Raw genomic sequence first — 20,665 nt, forward strand, 5'->3', positions numbered from 1 at the left:
TTCTACCTTGTCTTTCTGCCACATGCACTTTGTTTTCTTTCCCAGCAGAAGCTGAATAGCAGCTAAAAGGAGAACTCAGCTGAAAGAGTAAAAATCCTTTTTTTTTTTTTTGTTTAACCAGGTTAATGTTGTAAAATCTGCCCTTCATATTGCATAACTGCAAAGAGGCATCAAATACCGTTTGTTCTGCTGTTTGTAAAGAATATTGCAGTAAGTGTACATTTTATGCCTGGTGGGTACCAGCTTTCCCTGCCCTTTGCACAGTAAAGTGTATGTGAAGAAGGAAGGATGCTCTGTAAATTGGCATGGCTGCTGAGAAGGCAGTTGGTGAAAGTGTGCCTTAAACAGAGAAAGCACAGTAGCAAGGTGAACTAACCTATGAAATCCTTAAGGGTCAAGTAACACCCACACAGTGACCAACAGGAGCTACTGCTCCTATCTCTGTATCTGGACTTGTTGTGGTCTTAAAGCCATACATTTAAAGGTTACTATGCTGAAGCTAAATGAGGAGAAGCCAAGTTCATCTGAGTTTTGTGCTGAACTGTTTTATGCAAGACACCTGGGGAGTGCTTCAGATCTGTTTAAGTGCTGACTTCCAGTAGCACATTATACCCACCTTTGATGCATTCAGTTTTTTCACTGCATTGTTGTAATGCCTAGAAACACCAAATGAGATCAAGGGTCCGGTGTGCTTAGCACTGTAGTGATGGCTAAGCAGGAAATCCCTGCCTCTTAGCTTACAAGTTAAACAAACAAGTGACAAAAGGCCAAGAGAGATGGATTGACAAAGATGAAATTATTTGCTCAGCATCACACAAAAGAGCTAAACCAGAAATAGAAATAGGACCTCAAATTTGCTAGTTCAAGATGCCTCTTACTGATCTGCTTTAGGTTCAACATTTTTTTCCTACCTCAAGTTCTGAAATTACTATACTCTTCATAGGAACATGACTTGCAGCAAATGTGACACTTTAACATAAATATACTGTCAGTATCAAGCTGGGGGAGAACTGCATGTAGAAGATAGAAATGCAAAAAGTTGTCATAAAAAAATAGCCATGTTAAGTGCCCAGGACTGTGAATGGGACCTTGCTTAGAATCACTCTACTTTCTATAGCATCTTCCAATATGTATTGTGGAAAGATTTACAGTGGCCGTTTCTAGTATTGTTATACTGAAGAGACAGTGATTCTTCAGGTTGTCTTCTGTCACCTGCTGACTTCTCTTTATTGTTACCTAAAGCAAGAGTCTTCCTTAAATTTTACTGCAGAGAATATGCTCCTCTTTCGACAACTTTAACAAACATTCATCCCTAGATTTGTGGTCTGTGCTGCTTTGGGAGAATGTTTTGTCACTCAGGTGTAGGGAAAAAGTGATCAGTGAGGTACTTTACCGTAGATTATGTGTCTGCCTTTAACAGTTTTTTGCATTCCCTGTGACATCTCTGCACTGCCTGGTAATTCTTAGAGATGTAGCTGTGTTATGGAAGGGAAAGAGAATTCTATAACTAAACCTCTTTATCTTATTTACTTTGCTAAGTTGCAGTCACACTGCAAGAAGAACAAAAAGTTTTGCTCACTCAGCTAGTCACCTTGGGAAGGTAACATAGATGGTTCTGATGCAGTTGTTAAGATGGTACTGGGAGATTGATCTGGTTTTAGTAACTTCCTTGTATATGTTTTGACTTAATAATTTTTGATGCTTTAGCACTTACTGCCAGTGCCTCATGTTGGCATTATCTAACTTGTCTTGTGTTTTAGTAGTACTTTCCTGCTCTGGTTGTAACACAGACCTCACTCCCCACCCTTTTCATACTGCCTAGCTAGCTTTCCTTGCCCCTGTTATTATAGTAGCCAGCAATAATGAGCTTTCTGGGATTTCTACACTACATCATGCCATGTTAATAGACCAAGGCTGTTTTAAATTTAGCTTGTATTCTAATTAAATTCTGATCTGCAGAGGGTTCTGTTTCCTCCCGTGTCATTGTTACTTGTGCCTCTGTGTAGGAGGGTGTTTGTTTTCTGCATGGCTTCATTGACTCTTTTCATATTGAACCTTCTGCTTGTATCTTAACGTTTTCTGTCCCTTTTTTTTGGTAACTCACTGGAAACCTGTATGAACTTCAGATGAGACTGTCCTTCTCAGAGACCAGTTTCCCTGCAGTATCCATGTAGTCTCTGTTTGCCTGCTGCAACTTACAGGATACGTTAAAAGTCAAACTGAAGTTTTGGAGCAGCCTGTTTTTATTGGGTACAAGGATTCCTCTGGGTTGTTGGTGATCTAAGCATTGTATTCTTTCACTGGTAGTACATCATATTTTAGCTCTAGCTTGAGGAAAAGCCTGTGGAGAAGCTAAATTGTCCTGAAAAAAATATGAGAGAAATCACAAATTTGTAAACCATGTAACGCCAAGCCCTATGTTGTGCCTCCATGAAGTGAAAGCTTCATGAGCCAAATGCAGAACAGATCAGAGTCTGTCTGTACAGGAATTAAAGATCAGATGAGGCAGAAGCTTTGCTACTTTGAGTCTATTCATGCAGTGGCTGTGTAATTCTGGACTGTATGGTGTGATTAGGAATGTAGTTCTGGGTATGAAGTAAACATTGGCACTTGTACTTTCAAAGGCATGTCAGTCTGTATGTGTGCTTGAGCTCTGATGTGAGGATAGCAGGGATGAAGGCAACATGCAAGCTAAAAGCTGTGAAGGCTCAGTAAGTGTATGAAATGGGGAGGTACAAGTCCATTGTCTGTACTGTGTCAAGAGGCTGCTCCAGGGGTGGGCTGTGCAGGAGTCCAGAGGTATGTAGCTGAGCCCACACCATCATAATTTTTGACTGGGACGTGCTGTCCTACACTACTTATGTGAGCTAGACTCTGTGGTAAGCAGCAGAGAAATAGCCTAGATAGTACTGAAGAAGGGCAGATGGAAAATGTATGTGGAGACAGCAGGGGGAAGGAGTAGCCTTGTAATGCTGGAAGACCTGCCAGGCTCAGCTTAGACAGGATGACATGAAGAGTTTAGTGAAAGAGCAGAGAAATTCATGCTGAGTCTCATTTACTGGAGAGTGCAGTTCAGTGTGAAGGTATCTTTGAAGATGACTGAAGATGCTGTTGAACAAGAGTAGAGTCTAAGAAGGTTAAGTAATGTTTGAACCTGTTTGTTCTCTTCACAAACTGAGGAGAAATCTGAAAGTACCAAGTGTTCTGGCTGTTGAGTGCCTCTGTCTTACTTGTTTGTTAGTGTACCTTGCCTCTCCAATCAGCCCCAAATGCTGTGTGAGGGAGCCTGTCTCCTCCCCATGCTATGCACAGAAGTTCCCCCTTCTTTCTTTGGCCCCTGGGGGTGTCCCTCTGTTCTGCCCTCCTCCCTACCCTCCCACTTGAGTTGCAAACATACCTCTGTTTCCTCCAAATGTGAACATATGTAGACTTTCTGCCTACCTCTTCAGTGTGGATGAGAAAGCTGAGATGGGAGAGTACAGAGAGGCACCCCCTTGCATCCCACATCTTGTGGATATATATTCCTCTTTCTTCTTCCCTCCTTATATCAATGTGTGGGGCACCTATGTTCTGTCTTCAATGTTTGAGGGGATGGGGATCTTCAGCCCTGCCCTTTCCCCTGGTGTGTAGTCATGTGCTTTAATGGTGACTTCTCTCTGCTCCTTCTCGTGTGTCTGTGCATTTCTGCTGCTGCTTATACCTGCCTCAGGGGAGCGTTATTGGCAGGGGGGCCCTTGCTGGCACACTAATGTGTGAATAGTTTCTGTGCTTTTCTTCTCATCTCCTCTCTTCCCTTCTCTTTCCCTCTCTCAATGATGTGTCCAGAAAAGGAAGTCGAGCTCCAGTGTGCATTTGATGGTGAGCACCTCCCGTAAGCTGCCTGCGATTCGTGCGTCCGCCATTTCTCATGCCATGCACGCTCGGCTTGTGCTCATCACCCTACATAGCATGTCCGGGCAGGGGGCGGGGGGATCCGTGTGCACTCAAAGGTCCATGTCCTCACCTCAAGGGCTCTGTGATCCTCTGGCCCCCCGCCACATACAGCTCCCATTTTGTGCAGAAAATCAACTGCTGGGCAATGCAGTTTGACTTTGCCTGCTCTGAGTGTGAAACAAAAAAAAAAAAAGGCAGTGGTTCTCCTGGGCTCAGCAGAGCAGGTCTGTGCCTTGCCTGGACATGAGGCTTTGTCATTCTGTTGCAGAGGTGCCAAAAAGAGGAGCAGGTGCTTTGCCTGGTGTTGGTGCTGTCATCCTTGATAGGAGCCTTGCAGTGTAGAACAAACTAGGAGTCACTGCAGATGTGGCAGAGACTGATGGGCTCCTCTGTTCAGATGAAATATGTGGGCACAGCACCACCAGGCAGCTCAGAGCTGCTGGTCACTTCTTTTTTTAGTATACTTACTGAAAAGGTTTGTCAGAGCCTTTATAATCCAAAACTTCCTTTTGTCCTGATCTTGTTTATGTATCCCAGCATGACCAAATACCCAGTAACTGCCTCCCCTGTCCTGTTCATTTCCTTTTTTCATTCATCCAGATGTTTGACATCTATAGAATTTGTCAAAAAAGTAGTCAAATCCACTCTCAAGGGAGCAAAGAGGAAATTGGCCAGTGTCATATTGTCAGGAGTCATACACAGCCCAGTGATACACTTTGAGACAGATATGAACATTAACTGAAGTAAAAAAATCAATTATTGTATTATCTCCTTTGCACAGAAAAATAACAGAAAAGATTTCTCCCCTATTTCAGATACAACCAGGACTGTTATAGTACTGAGAAAGCAGAATAATTGTTTCTGCTTTACTACCTGGAAGATATTTCTCCTCTTCCTCCTTCAATGACAGCTTAAAACTGTAAAAAACCACACAGAAAAACCTAATCCCAAAATACTGCTTTGAAAGTCTGATGTGAGGGACTGACTTTTCACCAGCCCTGTGTTTATCCAGGGCAAGAGTTCACTGTGCCTTTCTTGCCCTTCTTTTGTGCCCACTGAGAGTAATACTTAAATTCCCTTTGCATATCGTATTAAAGCAGCTGGGATATGTAAGCCGTGTAAGTGTCAGACTCAGAAAACATGGAAGCAGTGAAGGTGGCTAAATAACCAGAGATAACCCATGTGTTGGTACTTATTTTCTTTTAGTTGGCTAGATGTGTGTGTCCTTAGCGATATGAACACTGGTCTGTTTTCTTTCTCTTGCACCCTCTATGTCGTTTGTGCCTGTCTGTCTGTCTCTTGTCTAGCTCAGGAAGTGCTGCCAACTGCTGTGCCAAAGCTAATCGTGTTACATAGATTTTAAGAAGGGCCTGGCACATTTTTATGTGAATTGGGCTCTTTTAACTTGAGCTGTACCAAATTACCAAGAAACACAGCCTGCCCAGTGACTGTGATGTTGGCTGGTGGTAGGAAAGGAAGGAGGGGTAAGAGCTGGTTGTGCCACCTGGCGCTCTGGGAAGGCAAGGCTAGTTTCTTCCAGGAAAAGGAGTTGGTTAGATGGCCACAAAACGTGAGTGTGTGCAGGAAGCTCAGTATGTCAGATACCTCCCCCTGAGAAAGAGCTGTGAGAAATTCATAGGGTAAGCTGCCTTTAATTTCATTGGGACTCTGTGCTGGAGTAAAATGCTATGTGATTCTGGACTAGCAAACATAATACTTAGTCTTCTTCAGCCCACTGGTTGGGGAAGAGTATGATGGATGAACTGAGTGCTCAGTGCAGCCTGGAGGGTAGGCTGTGTGCTTTGGGTGTGTGTGGGTTTGTATTTTATAAGGCAACATACCACACCTAACAAGCTGCTGTCAGCTTTTTTTCAGAACATTGGCGTCCTGGATGTTTGTTTTGGTTTTGGTTTTCCAAAAAAATTGGAATTATTTTCTTATAGCTTCTTTCATGATAACTTTATCTTCTTATCCCAGTGGACTAAGAAAAATGTGCTGCATTCCTCTCACTGGAAGAGGTTTGAAAGATAGATCTCTGCATTAGAATCACTGTTTCTGGAGAAGTACAGGAACCTCAGTGCTGTGTGGAGAGGTAGACCCAGGCATTGCCAGAAGTTTGATTGTGTTTATGCCACAAAATAGCTTGAGATTAATTTTTTCAGGTTGATCTGCTCCTCTTTGACATCCACAATGACTGTCATCTTTTCTGCCATCAGGTTGGAAATACATGCAGAAAGCAAAGCTCTAGGAAAGCCAGAGTCTTAAGACAATGCAGGGATGTATAGGAGGAGGCAGCAAACAGTAATTTCTGTGGTATTTCTCCTTTCTTAGCTCTGAGTGTATCATATGGTCCTTTTTTTTTCCATGGACTTCTGAGGAATTCATTCATGCCTCTCTCTTCTGCTTTCTCCTCTCTACACCTGCCCCATCTTCCTCTTCTTTCTTCTCTCTCCCTCTCCAAAAGGGATAGTTAAGTCAAGACATGTTGCTTGTGAAGAAAAACTGAAGTATAAGTAGGTGTGTGTAAAGTCTCAGCCTTATAAGGTCTGTCACTGGTTGACATAATTATACCTTTGGCAGATGTTTTCCAGCTCAGCATTTCACTTGTACATTCTTTGTGGTGTTTGTGGTGTGGTGATGAGGGCCTGATGTTTTGCAGTATGAATTTGCACTCCCTGAGAACAGTGGGATAGAGAGCCACTGCAGTGAGGGCACACTGAGAGCCAAGAGCTCCCATCTGATACCCTGAATCTCTAAACCAAGGAGTTTGAGTGGGGCTCCTGTGGTGCCGATTTTGACATTGCTGCTGGTGTCTAGCAGCATGAGAGCCGTATACCTGGTGTGTGGGTTACATTTGGGCTAGGAACTATATACTAGCGGGCACAGGTTTGGCTTCCTACAGAGATAGACTTTGCTCATTCCTGACGTTACTGACGTACATGACTCAGTGGGATGCTTCTTTTCAGCAAGCTGGTGATGGCCTCACTGTTGTGCTTGTGGATGCAGGAATGCAGAAAATGGAGATTTTATGCTTCTGCCACAGCTACAAGAGAGACTGAAGAGGGGAAAAGATGAAAAACTACTGGGCACCATCCAAAGAACTTCCTACTTGCAGAACTATATGGCCTTTTCCTTGTGTCCCAACCCATCCCTTTCCATATTTTGGTCCTGAAACGTCTTTGTTCAGGTCACAGCAGGGATAAAATACACTTTACCTCACCTTTTCTCTACCTTTTCTAGGACTGACCACACTTTTCCTTGGATCAGTAGATTCCCTGGAACCCTCAGCACTATCACATACCTAGGACTGTTCCTGTACACTTTGGGACTCCTCAGACTTGACTCATGTGCGCCCTGTTTGAGACTGCACCATGACTATCATGTGTCTCTCACTTCTGCAGTTTCTTTCTCTCAGGACTGCTGCCATCTTTCATTCTCCCTTACCAGATATTTTTGTTAGTGCTCATTGCAGGATTCTCCCCATCCCTTAGGGCTGCTGCCTTTTCCCCTTCTGTTTTCCTTCCTTATAGATCTAGCAGTCCATGTACATTTGGATTTTGGTACATCCCCTACAACTTCTATTGCCTCTGAGGGAAGGATGATGTCCAGTGACCCGGGCAGCACTCCTTCATCCTCCCTCTTCTCGGTGATTGAGCCTGTGGGGAGGGGAGGGTCTGAGGAGATGGTTGGGGTTGAAACAATACTGTCATTTTCTTGCTGCCTTTGCTGCCCAGCAGTGGAACTAAAACCATGTTTTTCTGTCTCAGCCACAGAGCAACAACAAAACCAGTATAGTAAGCACTGCAAAAGAAACACCCCCAGTGCAGACGTCCATGGTATCTTCCCCAACCGCTATTTTTTTTTCCTGTTTGGTTTAATTTTGATTCTGTCCTCTCCCCTTCTCCCCCCACCCCCCTTCCCGAGTGCTGCTTGTGCTGCTCTGTTTCAGCTTATGTTTTGGCTTCGTTCTGTCTGTGTTCCTGTGCTGCTGTGGGGCCTGATCACAGCCTCACAGGCTTTGGGTTGGGGGTGCTGAGCAGAGCTGTGGTTGGATGTGGGGATCGCAGCTTGCCTGGACTTCCCCATGTGCCATCCCTGTATAGTTCTGTGTGTCCCGTCCAACTGTTCCTGCTGGCTTTGGGAAGGTTTGGAAGAAGAGAGTGTCAAGCTCCATCCACTCTCCAACACTCAGGAAATGGAGGTTGGACTTCAGGACTCCACAGAAGAAAGGGCAGACTGAAGTTTTTAGGGCAATCCTTTGATGGCCCATTTGGCCCGCTCATTTGAGTTGATCCTCTGCAGCTCGCTGATTTGCTGGGCTGGCATTTTCTGTTTGGGCTGTGTGCAGGCTTCATAGGTGCCCTGTGCCAAATACATTGAATGGCACAGCTCAGTGTGTGTGGCCTGCCTCAGTATGCTTGGAAGAACAGACAGCAGTGCAAGGGTGGCAGAGGAGGATGGGTGAGTGTACATCACTGCCCAGCACAGTCCCTGATCCCCTCACTGAGCCACCCTGCAAGAGTGACAGCAGTGGGAAGAGATGGTGCAGGATCCTGAAGTCTTTTCCTGGTAATGAAGGTATGAGTGCAGGAGCTAGTTAGCACCCATAGGCCTGGTAGCTGCTCTTTGTTGTCTGTCTCTGGAGAGTTGGATTTGGCATTTTTTGGAGGTGAGAGGGGGGGAATTTGGTGTTGGTTTTATTTGTTGTAGGATGAAGGATTCTTGGGACACTTCATAATTTTCTGCTTTCTTTTCACTGGCTTTGTTCATGATGTTATTGATACTGAGAGAGCCTTTCTAAATTATTAAATACTGTTATTATTGAAATTGGAGCTCATTTTAGAGACTTTTAGAAAAATGTGCCTTTTTTCACTGTTCCTTAGCAACTCCTCTCTGAGAGGCATTGAGGTGATCTGGTTCATCCCCTTTCTGTTATGGAAATTATGAATGTCCCTTTTTTAGGGTAACATACCCAGCAACCTTTCCAAAAACCTGGGAGACAAAGGCCCCAGCCCCAGTATTATCCTTTCTTCCCCGACTTCCTCTTCTGAAATATTTTCTAGTGCGGACAGTGCTGAGGGTTCATTACTTCATGAACAGATGCAGAGAGTGCAGACTGGCTGCTTGGTTGCTGTCTGGTGTCTGTGCCAGCCTGATTCACTGGAAGCAAATTGGGAATTAGGGGCAATTGCAGGGAAGCTGGGGGCTTTGTCTCCTTGTGACTGTAGCTTTTAGTGCAGCCTCTCTCTAAAGGAAACCTGTGCAGGAAGTGTGTGCGCACGCACGCAGGCACTCGTGTGCTGTTTGGAGTTTGTGGTTTGATTTTATTTTTTTTAATGTCAGACACCTTTTCTCCACTTGCTGGGGAGTGAAAAGAAATGAGAGAATGCTTTGGAACTGGAGTTTAATTATTCTTCCATCCTTTCCTAGGAGCCTCAAACAACTGTTGTCCATAATGCTACAGATGGCATAAAGGTAAGGGATGGGAGTGTTGCCAGAGAAACCTCTGCTTCTCTCTTGTTCTTGTCTTCGTGTGTCTTAATTCAGTTTCTACCTTTCCAATGCCTGATTTGTAGCATGCTCCTGAATACTGCTGGCAGTAGACTAGGAGGGTTGTGTTATATGGCTGTGGATCTCTGGAAGAGGCTGAGTAAAGTCAACTGTTCAGATATTAACATCTCTTTCCTACTGTGGTGTGTAACCACCACTCTCTTTTGTATGTGGGATGAAAGAGAAGATATAGACACTTATGTACGTTTTTTTTTTTCTTCTGGAAACGGAGACTTCCTCTGGGAAAGCCTAGGAGCCCTTCTTTAGCTTCTTGTGGCTATTCTTCCAAACAGAAGCAACTCTCATCTGATTTCATTTGACAGAGTTTGGTAACTTCCATACTTGTAAAAGTTCTGGGTGAACGGCTTGAACATGCAAAAGCTGAGCAGAGATACTGTTAAGTTTTGCTTAGTATTTGGCCTGCTTTCATCCAAATCTTCCTTGTATCATCCTCTCCCTGCCATCCCTGCCAATGTTTTTGCGCTTTTCCCCATCTTTCTTCAGAAACAAATCAAACTATTTGCTCATGGTCCCAACTGCTGATGCCTGGTAATGCTCTGTTCTGCCATGCAGGGTTCCACAGAGAGCTGTAACACCACAACTGAAGATGAGGATCTGAAAGGTAGGTGTTTTGCCTGTAGTTTCTAATACAGTTAAGTGTAGGCAAGGGATTCTGGAGATTCGATCATTGCGTTGAACTAACTTCCCAGATTTCTGTATCTGACTCAGTTCATAAATTTGCCATGATGCTGTCATTCCTGTCACAGTGGGACTGTGCATTGGGGAACTGACTGACTTGGCCTCTGTGGTATATAAATACTGTTTGCCCCAAGTTAATTTTTTGTCTCAGAGTTGGAATTCTCTTCTTGCAAATATCATAATATGTTCATCTCCGCTCCATTTCTAGGCGTGGAAAATCCCTACCAGTCCCTTGAGGTTTGGAGTCTGCTTGACTGAAACCTCTCTTACTGCTCAGTCTCCCTTTTCACCCCTTTCTGAAAATCTCTTTAGTGATATGCACACAGTACCCTTGTTATTTTTTTCTATTTGGATCTATTTTTATTTCTAAGATGAAGATAATTCTCAGCCTGCCATCTCTCAATAGAAATGGTTTTCCATGTCCTTGACTGAGATATCAGTAGAGGGAGAGGCTGAAAAGAGATTTCACGCCTTTCAGTGACCATATCATAAGTATTCTGTACTTGTAAAACTCTTTAAATTGAGGAGCTCCAAGTTCCGTATCTGCTCATGTTGTTAGAGCAGCTGTCTTTTGCCTGACCTCCCTAATGAAGGACAAGCAGACATTTTCCTGAATGAGCAGGTTCAGGATGGATGAATGCAGTTTGCATTTTGAGGCAAATGTGTTAATAGCTTGCATTTTGAGGCAGAGATATTCTCATTCTCCCTGTAGTTCATCTGAGTTACATATCCAGGGAAAAATCAGTGCTGACCCTGTGGTGTAGCAGCAATGTCACCTCCGTCAGCTGGGCTAGTTCCTGATGCTTTTCCCGTGGCTTATCACAAGCCCTGGCTCCTCTTCTGAGGAGTCACAGGGAGCAGAAACACATGCCAGTGAGTGAATTGAGCTCTGCAATACAGATTGTTTCTGATAAAACCTGGCTTCGTTACAGGACTGTATTTTAGCTCCCACCTTTTTGCCAAGGAGTAATCCGTGGTTTAAGGATCTCACTTTGAGGGATGGGAACTGGATGGGGTTTGTAGGGTAGTAATGAATTCGATTTGTCTGATCTCTGCTGGATAGCCATCCAGAACAGATATCTGTCCAGAACTTTGTTTCCTGTGGCACCTTTTGCTCAGGAGAGGTCCCATGCTTGAGCAGGTTGAGTCAATGGGTCATGTAAGTCAGGAACACAAATGCTGTGAGGAAAAGAAGGCTAGGACTGGAACAGAAGGTGGGGATGAAGGAGGGCAGCTGGTCAGGGCTAAATCCATAGAGTTGTATAGGGCTACAGATCAAAACTGTGTTTTGTGGTTTTTGGCAGAGGTTGGAAAATTTTGTTACAATTTTAATAGAAGGGAGCATTTGAATGGTGATTGGGAGGGAAGGAGTTTGCACAGTGATGGTTTGTGCTGTAGCCAGCTCTGGTAATTTTAGTGCTTCAGTTTCAAATGTAGCAGTGTTCACTAGTGTTCCTTTTTCACTCCTGACCTTCCACTTTTTCAGATAAGCAAGCACTTGAGCAAAACTAAGTAGACCAAAAGGTTTGAGAGTGTTGGAGTTCTCAGTGTTCTGCATAGCCATGACTCTGGGAAAGGGGAAATGCTTGTGCAGTTCCTCTGCCAACTTCTTATTTTAAATAGACACCAGATTACACAGATCAGTCCTGCTGTGCTGTAGGAGATGTTGTCTTTGTCCATCAGTGGCAGTTGCCTCAGGGATATGTTGTTTCCACTGTGGTGAGGCTAAAGGCAGTGTGTGTCGTTCTTCCTCCGCCTCCCTGCCCTTCTGTCATTCTAAATTGCACAGTAGTTTCATGTTGTAGAGCTGTCTACTTGGCTTTGCCCTGCAGGACACTCCTGCATGTTTTGTGCCCAGCATTGTGGTTTCTTTAATGTTCTCCTATTTCCTTTCTCTTTTTTTATTTACTGAACTTGCGTGTTTTGTTTGTGTTTGTGTTTTAATTCCCTGCCATGCTAGCTCCCCCTCTCTCCACCGGGGACGGCAGCTCAGTGCTTGAAGGACGGAGGCACAGTGAGAGCAAAACACAGACTGAGTCCATGCAGTCCCAGCTTTCTCTCTGTTTCTCAGCCAGTAAGTCCAGGGGTGCAGTGCTTCACAGCATCTTTTTCCCACCCCTCCCTCCACCCTTTCCATTTCTCCTTCCCCAAGATTTTTCCTTTCCTCAACTTTCTTCCAAAACGTTGATTTTTCATTTCCAGTACTCCAGAAAAAAAAGAAATCATCTCCCTTCCTGCAAAATACCCTCCTTTGCACAATAAAATTTTCCAAATATTTCCCTCCCTTTCTGGGGAAAAACAAACAACCAACCAGAACCTCATCCTAGCTAATTTCATTTCCTCGCTTTCATCTGCGTGAGAGGTGGAGTTCTCTGCAGAGAACTTGCCTTTCAGGGTTTCCTCGAGTAAGTCACTATATCTCTTAGTTTTCCTTGTGGTAAATGGGGTCAGTGGTGCAGGTTTGCTTATGGAGGGGATGCATTAGGCTGAATTCAGTCTCACTTGTCAAGGAATTCTGAGGACCCCAGATGTGTATGGTGCTCAGAAGTACCAAAGGAACCAAAACCAATTTTTATAGACTACTCCAAGGATGTTTGGAAAGGGAGGCTGTGGCTGCTGGAAGACCCCATAGCATTTCTGAATCCATCGTCAGGTGCTCTGAGTGAAAATTCTTGGATAATGTTGGCTCTAAAGGGCATTTGTCTGTCGTAAGCTTTACCTCGTGTGTCTGTCTTGCTAGCTCAGTTAGCCAGTACCGTGGTTAGTCTGTGAGTTGTGGTAATGTCTGTCTGATATCTCCTGAATTGGCTACCTCCACAGAGCAGCCCGTGGCTGAAAAACTTTGAAAATGCGTATGAAAAAAAAGCTAGTAGGTTGGAGAAAATCTAGCTGGGATTCCCAGCCTTTCCCCTACACAGATGTACTGTACTAGCTGCCTGGCTATTTAAAGCAATAGTAAAAGGATCCTTAGTGTGAGTTGGGAACATCTGGAGTATTTGATTCTGTTCAGGTCAATCTGGGAAGGAAGAAGCAAGCATGCCCTCTTCTGTCTTTTCCTGGTTTCCTGCATACAGCACCAGAATCTCATATGATGCAGCAGTTGGAGCATTTCTGTTACTTATTTTTGAAGTAGCTCTAAGGATGTCAAGCTGCTGGTTTGTGAGGTGCAATGGGAAAGGTGTTTTGCCTAGACAGAATGGAAGGGAAATGATCTCTTCTGAAGCCCTTTTTGCTGTGAGCTGTCCATCACTGCTCTCTTATTAACTCCTTCCTCTTGCTCATAGCGAGGCCCTGCTTGGTACACTGAGGAGTGCCAAATCACTTCTTTGCCAAGCGAGGCACTGTTCTCCCACCCCACTTCCCTGTGAGCTGAGATTTGCAGTGATTTGGATGTCCCTACTTTCTTTGTCTTTCAATCCCATCTTGTACTTGCCCTCATGCTGCTCTGTCACTATCCGATCAGTGTTTTAGGTCGCCCTCAAACTACCTCCCAGCAGCATTAGTGCAATTCCTGCTGTGCTTTTTGCATCAGTGCCCAGGTGGCCCCAAGCAGTGTCTGACCCAGGTGATGTGACAGAGGCAGGAGAGCAGGTAGAAGTTGTTGGGATGTGGATGTGTCTGTGTGCCGATTGGGGCTGGGGCTGTGTGTGTCTATACTTCTTTGTTGGTTTTTATTTTGCTTTCTAATTTTTTGTTTGTTTATTTTAACGCTTACATTTGTTTTGCAGCTACACAGTCTTGTGAAGAGAAGCTTCATGCCTGGGACAGCCCAGGGCAGACATTGGAGTTAGAGCGTGCTCGGTCGGAGCCTTTGTTAACTCCAGTAGTTCCCTTTGTACTTAACCGAGCACCGTGTAAGTTAGCAGCTGGGTAGCAGTAGTGGAGTAGTGCGAGTGATGCTAGTTACCCTAGATGTACAGCTACCCCCTCTCTCCTCCCCGCCTCCGTGCCCCTCACCGGCGCTGTCGAGCGGCTGGAGCGGGTGCAGGGAGCGGCGGGGGCCGCCGTGGGGCGCGGCGGGCAGGCCGGGGAGCGGGGCCGCCCCGGGCACGGCGTTCGAGTGGAACCCGCTCACCCGCCCTGTGCCCGCGGCGCTGCCCCGCCGGCGGCACGGCTGGCGCTGCGCCGGCCGCGGCTGTGGCGGGGCTGCCCCCGGGCTCGCTGACGGGAGGGCAGCGCAGCCGGGAGTCGCGCTCGGTGCCCGTGCTGTGAGTGTCGCCTCCTTTGTGCCTCTGCCGTGCCAAGGAGGAGGCCCCGCGGATTCATAGGGAGCGGCAGGCGTGAATGCTGTTCCCCTGACATCCCGGGGCTCTCTATCCTGAGGAAAAAGTGGTCACCTCCTTCGTGCCAGTTCTAGCTCGGGACATGGAGTGAAAGCCGGGAGACGAGCACAGTCTGATGGAATGGATTTGTGTTGAAGGACAGGGCTGATGTCGCTGCATCGAGGCACTGGGGAAGTGGGTGCAAATCTCTTTGAGATGAGTCAGCACACATTGGCTGTGGTCTGCAGATTTCCCTCACTCATCCCACATAGAGCCTTTCCCATGGACTCCATCTTCCGGACATCATTGGTGGTGCATGGGAGGGAGGTCCAACAAGTAGCTCTACGTCGTGTGAAAGCAGTCCCAGACAATTTGTCACAATAGACATAGCCCACTGTGTCGTTTTGACCCATTCCCTGTATATATCTTTGGATATGTGGAGGTGTATACAGCATGTGTGGCAAAACCAACTCCCTTACTGTTATGACTCAGATGTCCCCTATCCAAGGGGTTTCTGTGGCTGGTGGGGTAGTATAATTCTTTTAACTGATTTCCAGAGTAGGTACAGACATCTTTCATAGCTAGCGATATTATCATCTTGTTGCTCTTCCAACTGTGCTTATCAATGATGAGATGAGATGCACGTGTGGATCAAAGTTTGGGGGGGAGCCGTGCAGTTCAGACTAGCATCTTATGGATGAGAGTGGAATTCAGCTTCACTGACTTGAATGTCTGAAGATAGTAGATTGGATTTAAACACCATCCCCTAATGATAGGCATCTAAGATGCCTAGGTGAGACTTCCAGAAGCACCCATTTCTTTCGGGGCCTAAAGGAGGAACAGTCAGGTGACTGGTTGCGTTTCAGACACCTACATTTTAGATGCTGAAGGGCACATAAATGGCACTTCCAGTGGTAGGAATTGCATATTATCTCTTAATATTGAAGATAATGCCAGGGCACCTCCTAAATGCTAGCTCCCTTAAATGCACCTAAATGTGCAGGATAGTATATCTACAGGTGTGGGAAGACTGAGGAGGTGTGAGGTTGTGCATATAGGCTCAGGCCTAGGTACCATAGGTATGGTGCATGTACAGTTTTAGAACTAGAACTGTGTTATTTAGAGACCTGATTTAAACTTCAAAAATGTTAAGAATTCTTGAGATCAGCATGGATGATGGAACACCACAGAGGTGATGGGGTCTGTGTAATCTGCTGTGGGGAACCAAGAGAAGAGAGTGCAGAGATGCTGGCCAGATAGAGGCCAAATAACAGTAGACAGTTAACCCTTGTCTCCATTTGTCTTGAAGTTCAGTGGGCTGGGCTGGGTTAATGGCAGTGCTGTCAGAGCGCTGAAAAGAATTGTGCTGTAGGGATTGGCAGAAGCTAACGGCCTGAAGAATGGAGTGGTCACTAGTATATAGCTAGGACCTCTTCATGGAACCCATCCATCCTGCTGCAGTTGTCTTTCTAGCTTGCAGAAGTCGTTTCTATGTGTCCCAGTTGCTTGTTTGCAGCATTCATAATAGCTGAGGTATTGGCAAGTTGTTGGGAGACTTTTTCCAATTGGCTTTATCTGTGTGGTGGCCATTTGTATATGACCACTGGTGAAGGTTTTCCACATCTTAAGCTACCAGACAAGTACTTCACATGTTCACTGACATTCATTGGTCAGACTCCCCAGAAGCACATCAGGATGTCTTTCAGGAGACACCTCTGGTGCCTTAGACCTTTCTAGAAGAAAAAAATTGAATACGGCCCCTTTATTTCCTTTCTCCCTGCATTACGGGATCACCATTTCCCTTTCATGCCACTGCCTCCCTACTCTCATGTGGATGACTGTCATTCCTGCATATCTCCAGAATGCAGGGAGCAGCATCCTATGAGATCTAGATTAATGGTGCTCTACAAACTGCTTGTAGGGTGCACCCAGTAACCCCACATTTCCACTGAAGTCTTAAGCATAGTTAAATTGCTCTTTCTTCTTGTTCACAGTGCGTAAGCAAGAGATCATTAAGATAACAGAGCAGCTGATAGAGGCCATCAACAATGGAGATTTTGAGGCTTATACGTAAGTACAGATGACTTCTGACAGGTTGTTTATCAGTTTGTGTGCAAGTGACGCTCTGGCTCCTGAGTGTGAGGAGTTGTCATGGAGTGAGGGATGGTAAAAAGTTTTATCCTTTTTAGCCTCCATCAATTAGGACTAGGGGTTATAGTAGAGCTCTAAATGAATATCAAGTAGAAGTCAGGTATCAAACAGCAACAGAAGTGATAAAAGGAAAATGTCCTGGGTTTGTAGGAAAAGTAAGGGGAAGAGCAGTGGAATGAGCAGAAAGAGAATAAAAGCAAAGCCAGAAACCTAGAGGCTTGTTTTATATGAAATGCCAACTAGTTGGCTCCACGTTGTTGCAATAGGACTGAGTCCTTCAGGAACTTACTCCTTGGAGTAGGGAGATGTAGTTTGGTGGACACAGGGTGTGAGTCAAATGACATACCAGCACTTCACTGTGCAAATAGCGCTTGGGCTCAAATGCAAACTGTAAGCCTGTGGTGCTTTTCTTTGCAGAAAAATCTGTGATCCTGGCTTGACCTCATTTGAACCTGAAGCACTGGGGAACCTGGTTGAAGGAATGGATTTCCATAAGTTTTACTTTGAAAACTGTGAGTGGGTAAATTTGGTAACACCAACAGCTTTCTCTCTACTCTTCCTTTATGCCACATTTTTGGGGGAAAATTGCTCTTGCTTTTGCTGGCTATCAGAATCAGCAAGAATTTGATTGTCCTTGGGTTATAATGCATTCATAAAGGCCAGCAGCCTTCCCCTCAAAAAGCCTGTTCAGCAACAATTTCAATTCTAACACTCACACCCCTTCACTCTAGGCATACAATTTGCCAGGTGCAAATATTTTGCTAGCATAGACTGCAAGAGCTTTAAAAGTTTGAGGCACTGGACTTCTTACTGATATGAAAATGGAAAAATAATCAGATTTTGATGGAATCAACATGTCTGTTTGAGGTAGACATACTGAATGGTCAGGCATAAGGATGCCTTAATTTTGACTTTTCCCTGAATGATTTCAGATCTCTAACACCTAATGAACTCATTACATGGATACAAGAGTCACCTTGTCAGTCTGGGACAGGAGAGTTGGGAGAAACACTATAATTTATAACAGTGGATTTGCCTCTCTTCCTGGATGTCTCTACAGGATGAGATAACTGAAATTTAAATCCTGAGCTGTTCAGTTATTTTGGGGTTTAGATCAAGGTCCTTAGTATGGGCAGTTTCTAATGCTCTAGTATGCAGAGAGTTTGTCTCTCTCAACAGCCTGCTGTTTTTAACACTTCTCTGAGGCTTGTTCATACTTAATGCTGGCCTAGGTTAAAGATGCCCTGATTATTTACTCCTTTGCACCAATATTCTGTAAGTAAAAGATCTTTTCCTGTAACTGAAGGCATGGCAGCACTGATGTTGACAAAATGGCAAGTATGCTTTGCAGAGGGAGCAAAGGGGCCAAGGGGATTCTAGGCAATATGTGTGCAGTTCCTAAGGAGAACAACAGGTGATAGGGGAACGAATTGCTTGGATTTTGCCTGAAGCAATTTTTATTGTATCCCAGAATCCAGTGGAAGGTGAGTAGAATACAAAAGAGGTTGGAGAATGTGGGAGGCTGTTCCTTCTTAGCAGTAAAATGAATCTGATGGTTTTGCATGTTCTGCTAGTACTGTCGAAGAACAGCAAGCCAATACACACGACCATCCTGAACCCCCACGTCCACGTGATCGGCGAGGACGCCGCCTGCATCGCGTACATCCGCCTGACGCAGTACATCGACGGCCAGGGCCGGCCCCGCACCACACAGTCTGAAGAGACCCGTGTCTGGCACCGCCGAGACGGGAAGTGGCTCAATGTCCACTACCACTGCTCTGGAGCTCCTGCAGCACCTCTCCAGTGAGGATCAGATATGGGTATGGACTGCCAGGGAAGGTGTATATCATACACAGGGCTAAGGCTGCTGTATGAGGGAATTCGGCGTTCGAGGCTGTTTAGCTGGCTGTGAGAGAACCGGATTTAGTTGACTGTAGGCTGAAAACTTCTGCTTGTAGTTGGTGTTCCTTTAAGTCCTGTCCTCTGAACTCAGTAGAATTATCTTCCACTCCTGGCAAACGGGAGTCATGTGCCAGACAGTGGTTCCTGAGTGTAGGTACCCTTGTAGCAGCAGAGCTTCCAGGTACTCGGGTCTGCCTGAGGACAGACTGCTAATCCAGAGCAGAGGGGAAGAGTATCTCGTGCTGTGCACGGGTTTGCTGTTTCACAGCTGTCTACCTTTACATGCTGGGGGTGATTTCAAAGAACTTTTTTGATGAGCATGTCATATTCTAGAGAGGATACTGTAGAATCCATAGAGAACAATTTCTATGCTATAAGGAGTAAAGATTTATTTATATAAATTTTACTACTGATTTTCTGATAAGCAAAAGCTATTTAATGTACCATGTTGAGAAAACTCAGAAGTGAAAAAACATCCAAACAAATAATAATATTAGAGGATTTAAAATATCCCCCTATTAACTTGCTCCAATTCACCATTGAAAGAAACTTTGATTTAAAAATTTGTCATGAAGAAATTATTGTTGCTTGGTCCTGAAGGACATCAGATCCATTTACTTCTGCAGCATTTAGGCATTCTAGTTTATTGCCTTATTGGTTTCTTTTAGTTAGATGTACAAAATCTTTCTACCTCCTTTTGTTTTATGCTGAAGTATATGTCACATTCATTTTAAAGACTTAAGTTTCCTAATCTTAGGACCTTTTTACTAAAGGTTTTCTATTTAAGGGCAAACACAAGAAACATCTACAACTGGGAGGCAAGCTTTTTTTAATGTGGTCATTTGGGGATGAACCACTCAAGTATAGTTGCTACTTGAGTACTAGTTCTGTGAACTACTTGGAACTAAGCCAAGAACAGTTTTTATTCCTATGTGTTGTGAGGTATTCAGCCCTACTGAAGGCAATAGAAAGGAATGTGAACTATCACAAGCAAACTGCAGAGGTCACAGATGGAATTTGAAAAGCAAAAGCCAGTTGGGGGCACCAGAAGCAGAGAAGCTTTAAAGAGAGCTGGACAATCAGCCGAATTTCCAGAGAGTAAGGCAGTGAGAAGGATAAAACCTTTGCAGCAAAACAAAAAAACTTGCATTAGATTTCATCAAAGAAATGTTGATGGAGACTTATGCCCTGGATTTAGTCCAAAAAAAGATGCAGAAGAAATTACTAAGTTAAAGATCCAGTATGGCCCAGTGGCTATGCCTAGGAGTCCTGAGCAAGTTCAGGAATGGAAAGTCTTAGCTGCTACAGAAGAGGTATGTTTCTTGGCTGCTGAAATGCTGAAACCCTCCAAAAGTATGTGCTGGAGGGTTTCTGAAAACTGCAGAGTAGAAGCTGTTTCCAAACCACAAAATGTTGGTTAAAACAATATTTAAAAAAACTGTAAACTAAATAGAAGCTAAAGTATTTGCATGCATTTCTGAGTTCTGAAGGAGCTGTACCCACATGCAATTACGAATGGGGTCAGTGTGGGCAGCCCCCATCTGAATGCACTGAATCATTTTGGAGCAGTGTTGGCCCATGTGCAGTGAAAACTAGAGATGAAGAATGAATGAGGTGAATAAGAATGCTTAAGTAGAAATCAGTGGTTTGTTCTCACCTGGAAGGCAGAGTTTAGTTTTGGGTAACTCATCTCAAAAGGAAACTGCAACCATAAAAGAAGTTTGATGTTAATCAGAGGACTTCTGCGTAAGGAGAAAGTAGGAACCGAGATGGGAGAAGACTAATAAGAGAGATTCTAGAAATATTTGCAAAAGAAATGGTAGAAAGAAGGTTTTGGCTATACTTTCATGACAGGACAATGTTAAACAAGCATGAAAAAAACCCAGATCAAAAAACTGATCAAAATAAATCCAGTGATTTGGCTTATGAACCTTAGCTAGGAGGAGCCTTTGCTAAAAGCAAAGTCACTAGGGCTGCAACTTCACACAACTACAGAAAAATTCATCCATTTGTTTAAATATTAAGAACATCCAGAGACAAAATTACTGAAGACTTAGAAAAATAGAAGTTTTCTAAACCCTTAGAAAAATAGAATTATCTTTCAGTTCAGGGTAAAAGTAAATGGGAAGTGAGGCAGAAACTGTTCCTTAGGACCAGAGCCTTTGAGC

The 20,665-nt window shown here is 44.5% G+C and overlaps 1 protein-coding gene across 12 annotated transcripts in view; it reads left to right on the top strand.

Moving 5' to 3' along the window:
• The window catches only part of CAMK2G (calcium/calmodulin dependent protein kinase II gamma), a 117,554-nt gene that overhangs the window by 93,850 nt on the left and 3,039 nt on the right, over nucleotides 1–20,665 (top strand). For 2 of the 12 annotated variants that reach the window (XM_017806882.1, XM_017806883.1), the window contains exons 14-21: nucleotides 3,826–3,858; nucleotides 7,701–7,769; nucleotides 9,364–9,408; nucleotides 10,057–10,105; nucleotides 12,143–12,256; nucleotides 16,439–16,514; nucleotides 17,013–17,107; nucleotides 18,170–18,415. In XM_017806882.1, the coding sequence (XP_017662371.1) occupies nucleotides 3,826–3,858; nucleotides 7,701–7,769; nucleotides 9,364–9,408; nucleotides 10,057–10,105; nucleotides 12,143–12,256; nucleotides 16,439–16,514; nucleotides 17,013–17,107; nucleotides 18,170–18,402 (714 nt within the window). In that variant the 3' untranslated portion in view covers nucleotides 18,403–18,415. Of the gene's footprint in view, nucleotides 1–3,825; nucleotides 3,859–7,700; nucleotides 7,770–9,363; nucleotides 9,409–10,056; nucleotides 10,106–12,142; nucleotides 12,257–13,910; nucleotides 14,037–16,438; nucleotides 16,515–17,012; nucleotides 17,108–18,169; nucleotides 18,416–20,665 lie in introns of all 12 variants that reach the window. The other 10 variants (XM_017806894.1, XM_017806887.1, XM_017806885.1 and 7 more) reach the window with 10 other exon arrangements.

Source organism: Lepidothrix coronata, unplaced genomic scaffold (assembly GCF_001604755.1).
Source record: "Lepidothrix coronata isolate B3197 unplaced genomic scaffold, Lepidothrix_coronata-1.0 Scaffold17, whole genome shotgun sequence".
Taxonomy (NCBI): domain Eukaryota; kingdom Metazoa; phylum Chordata; class Aves; order Passeriformes; family Pipridae; genus Lepidothrix; species Lepidothrix coronata.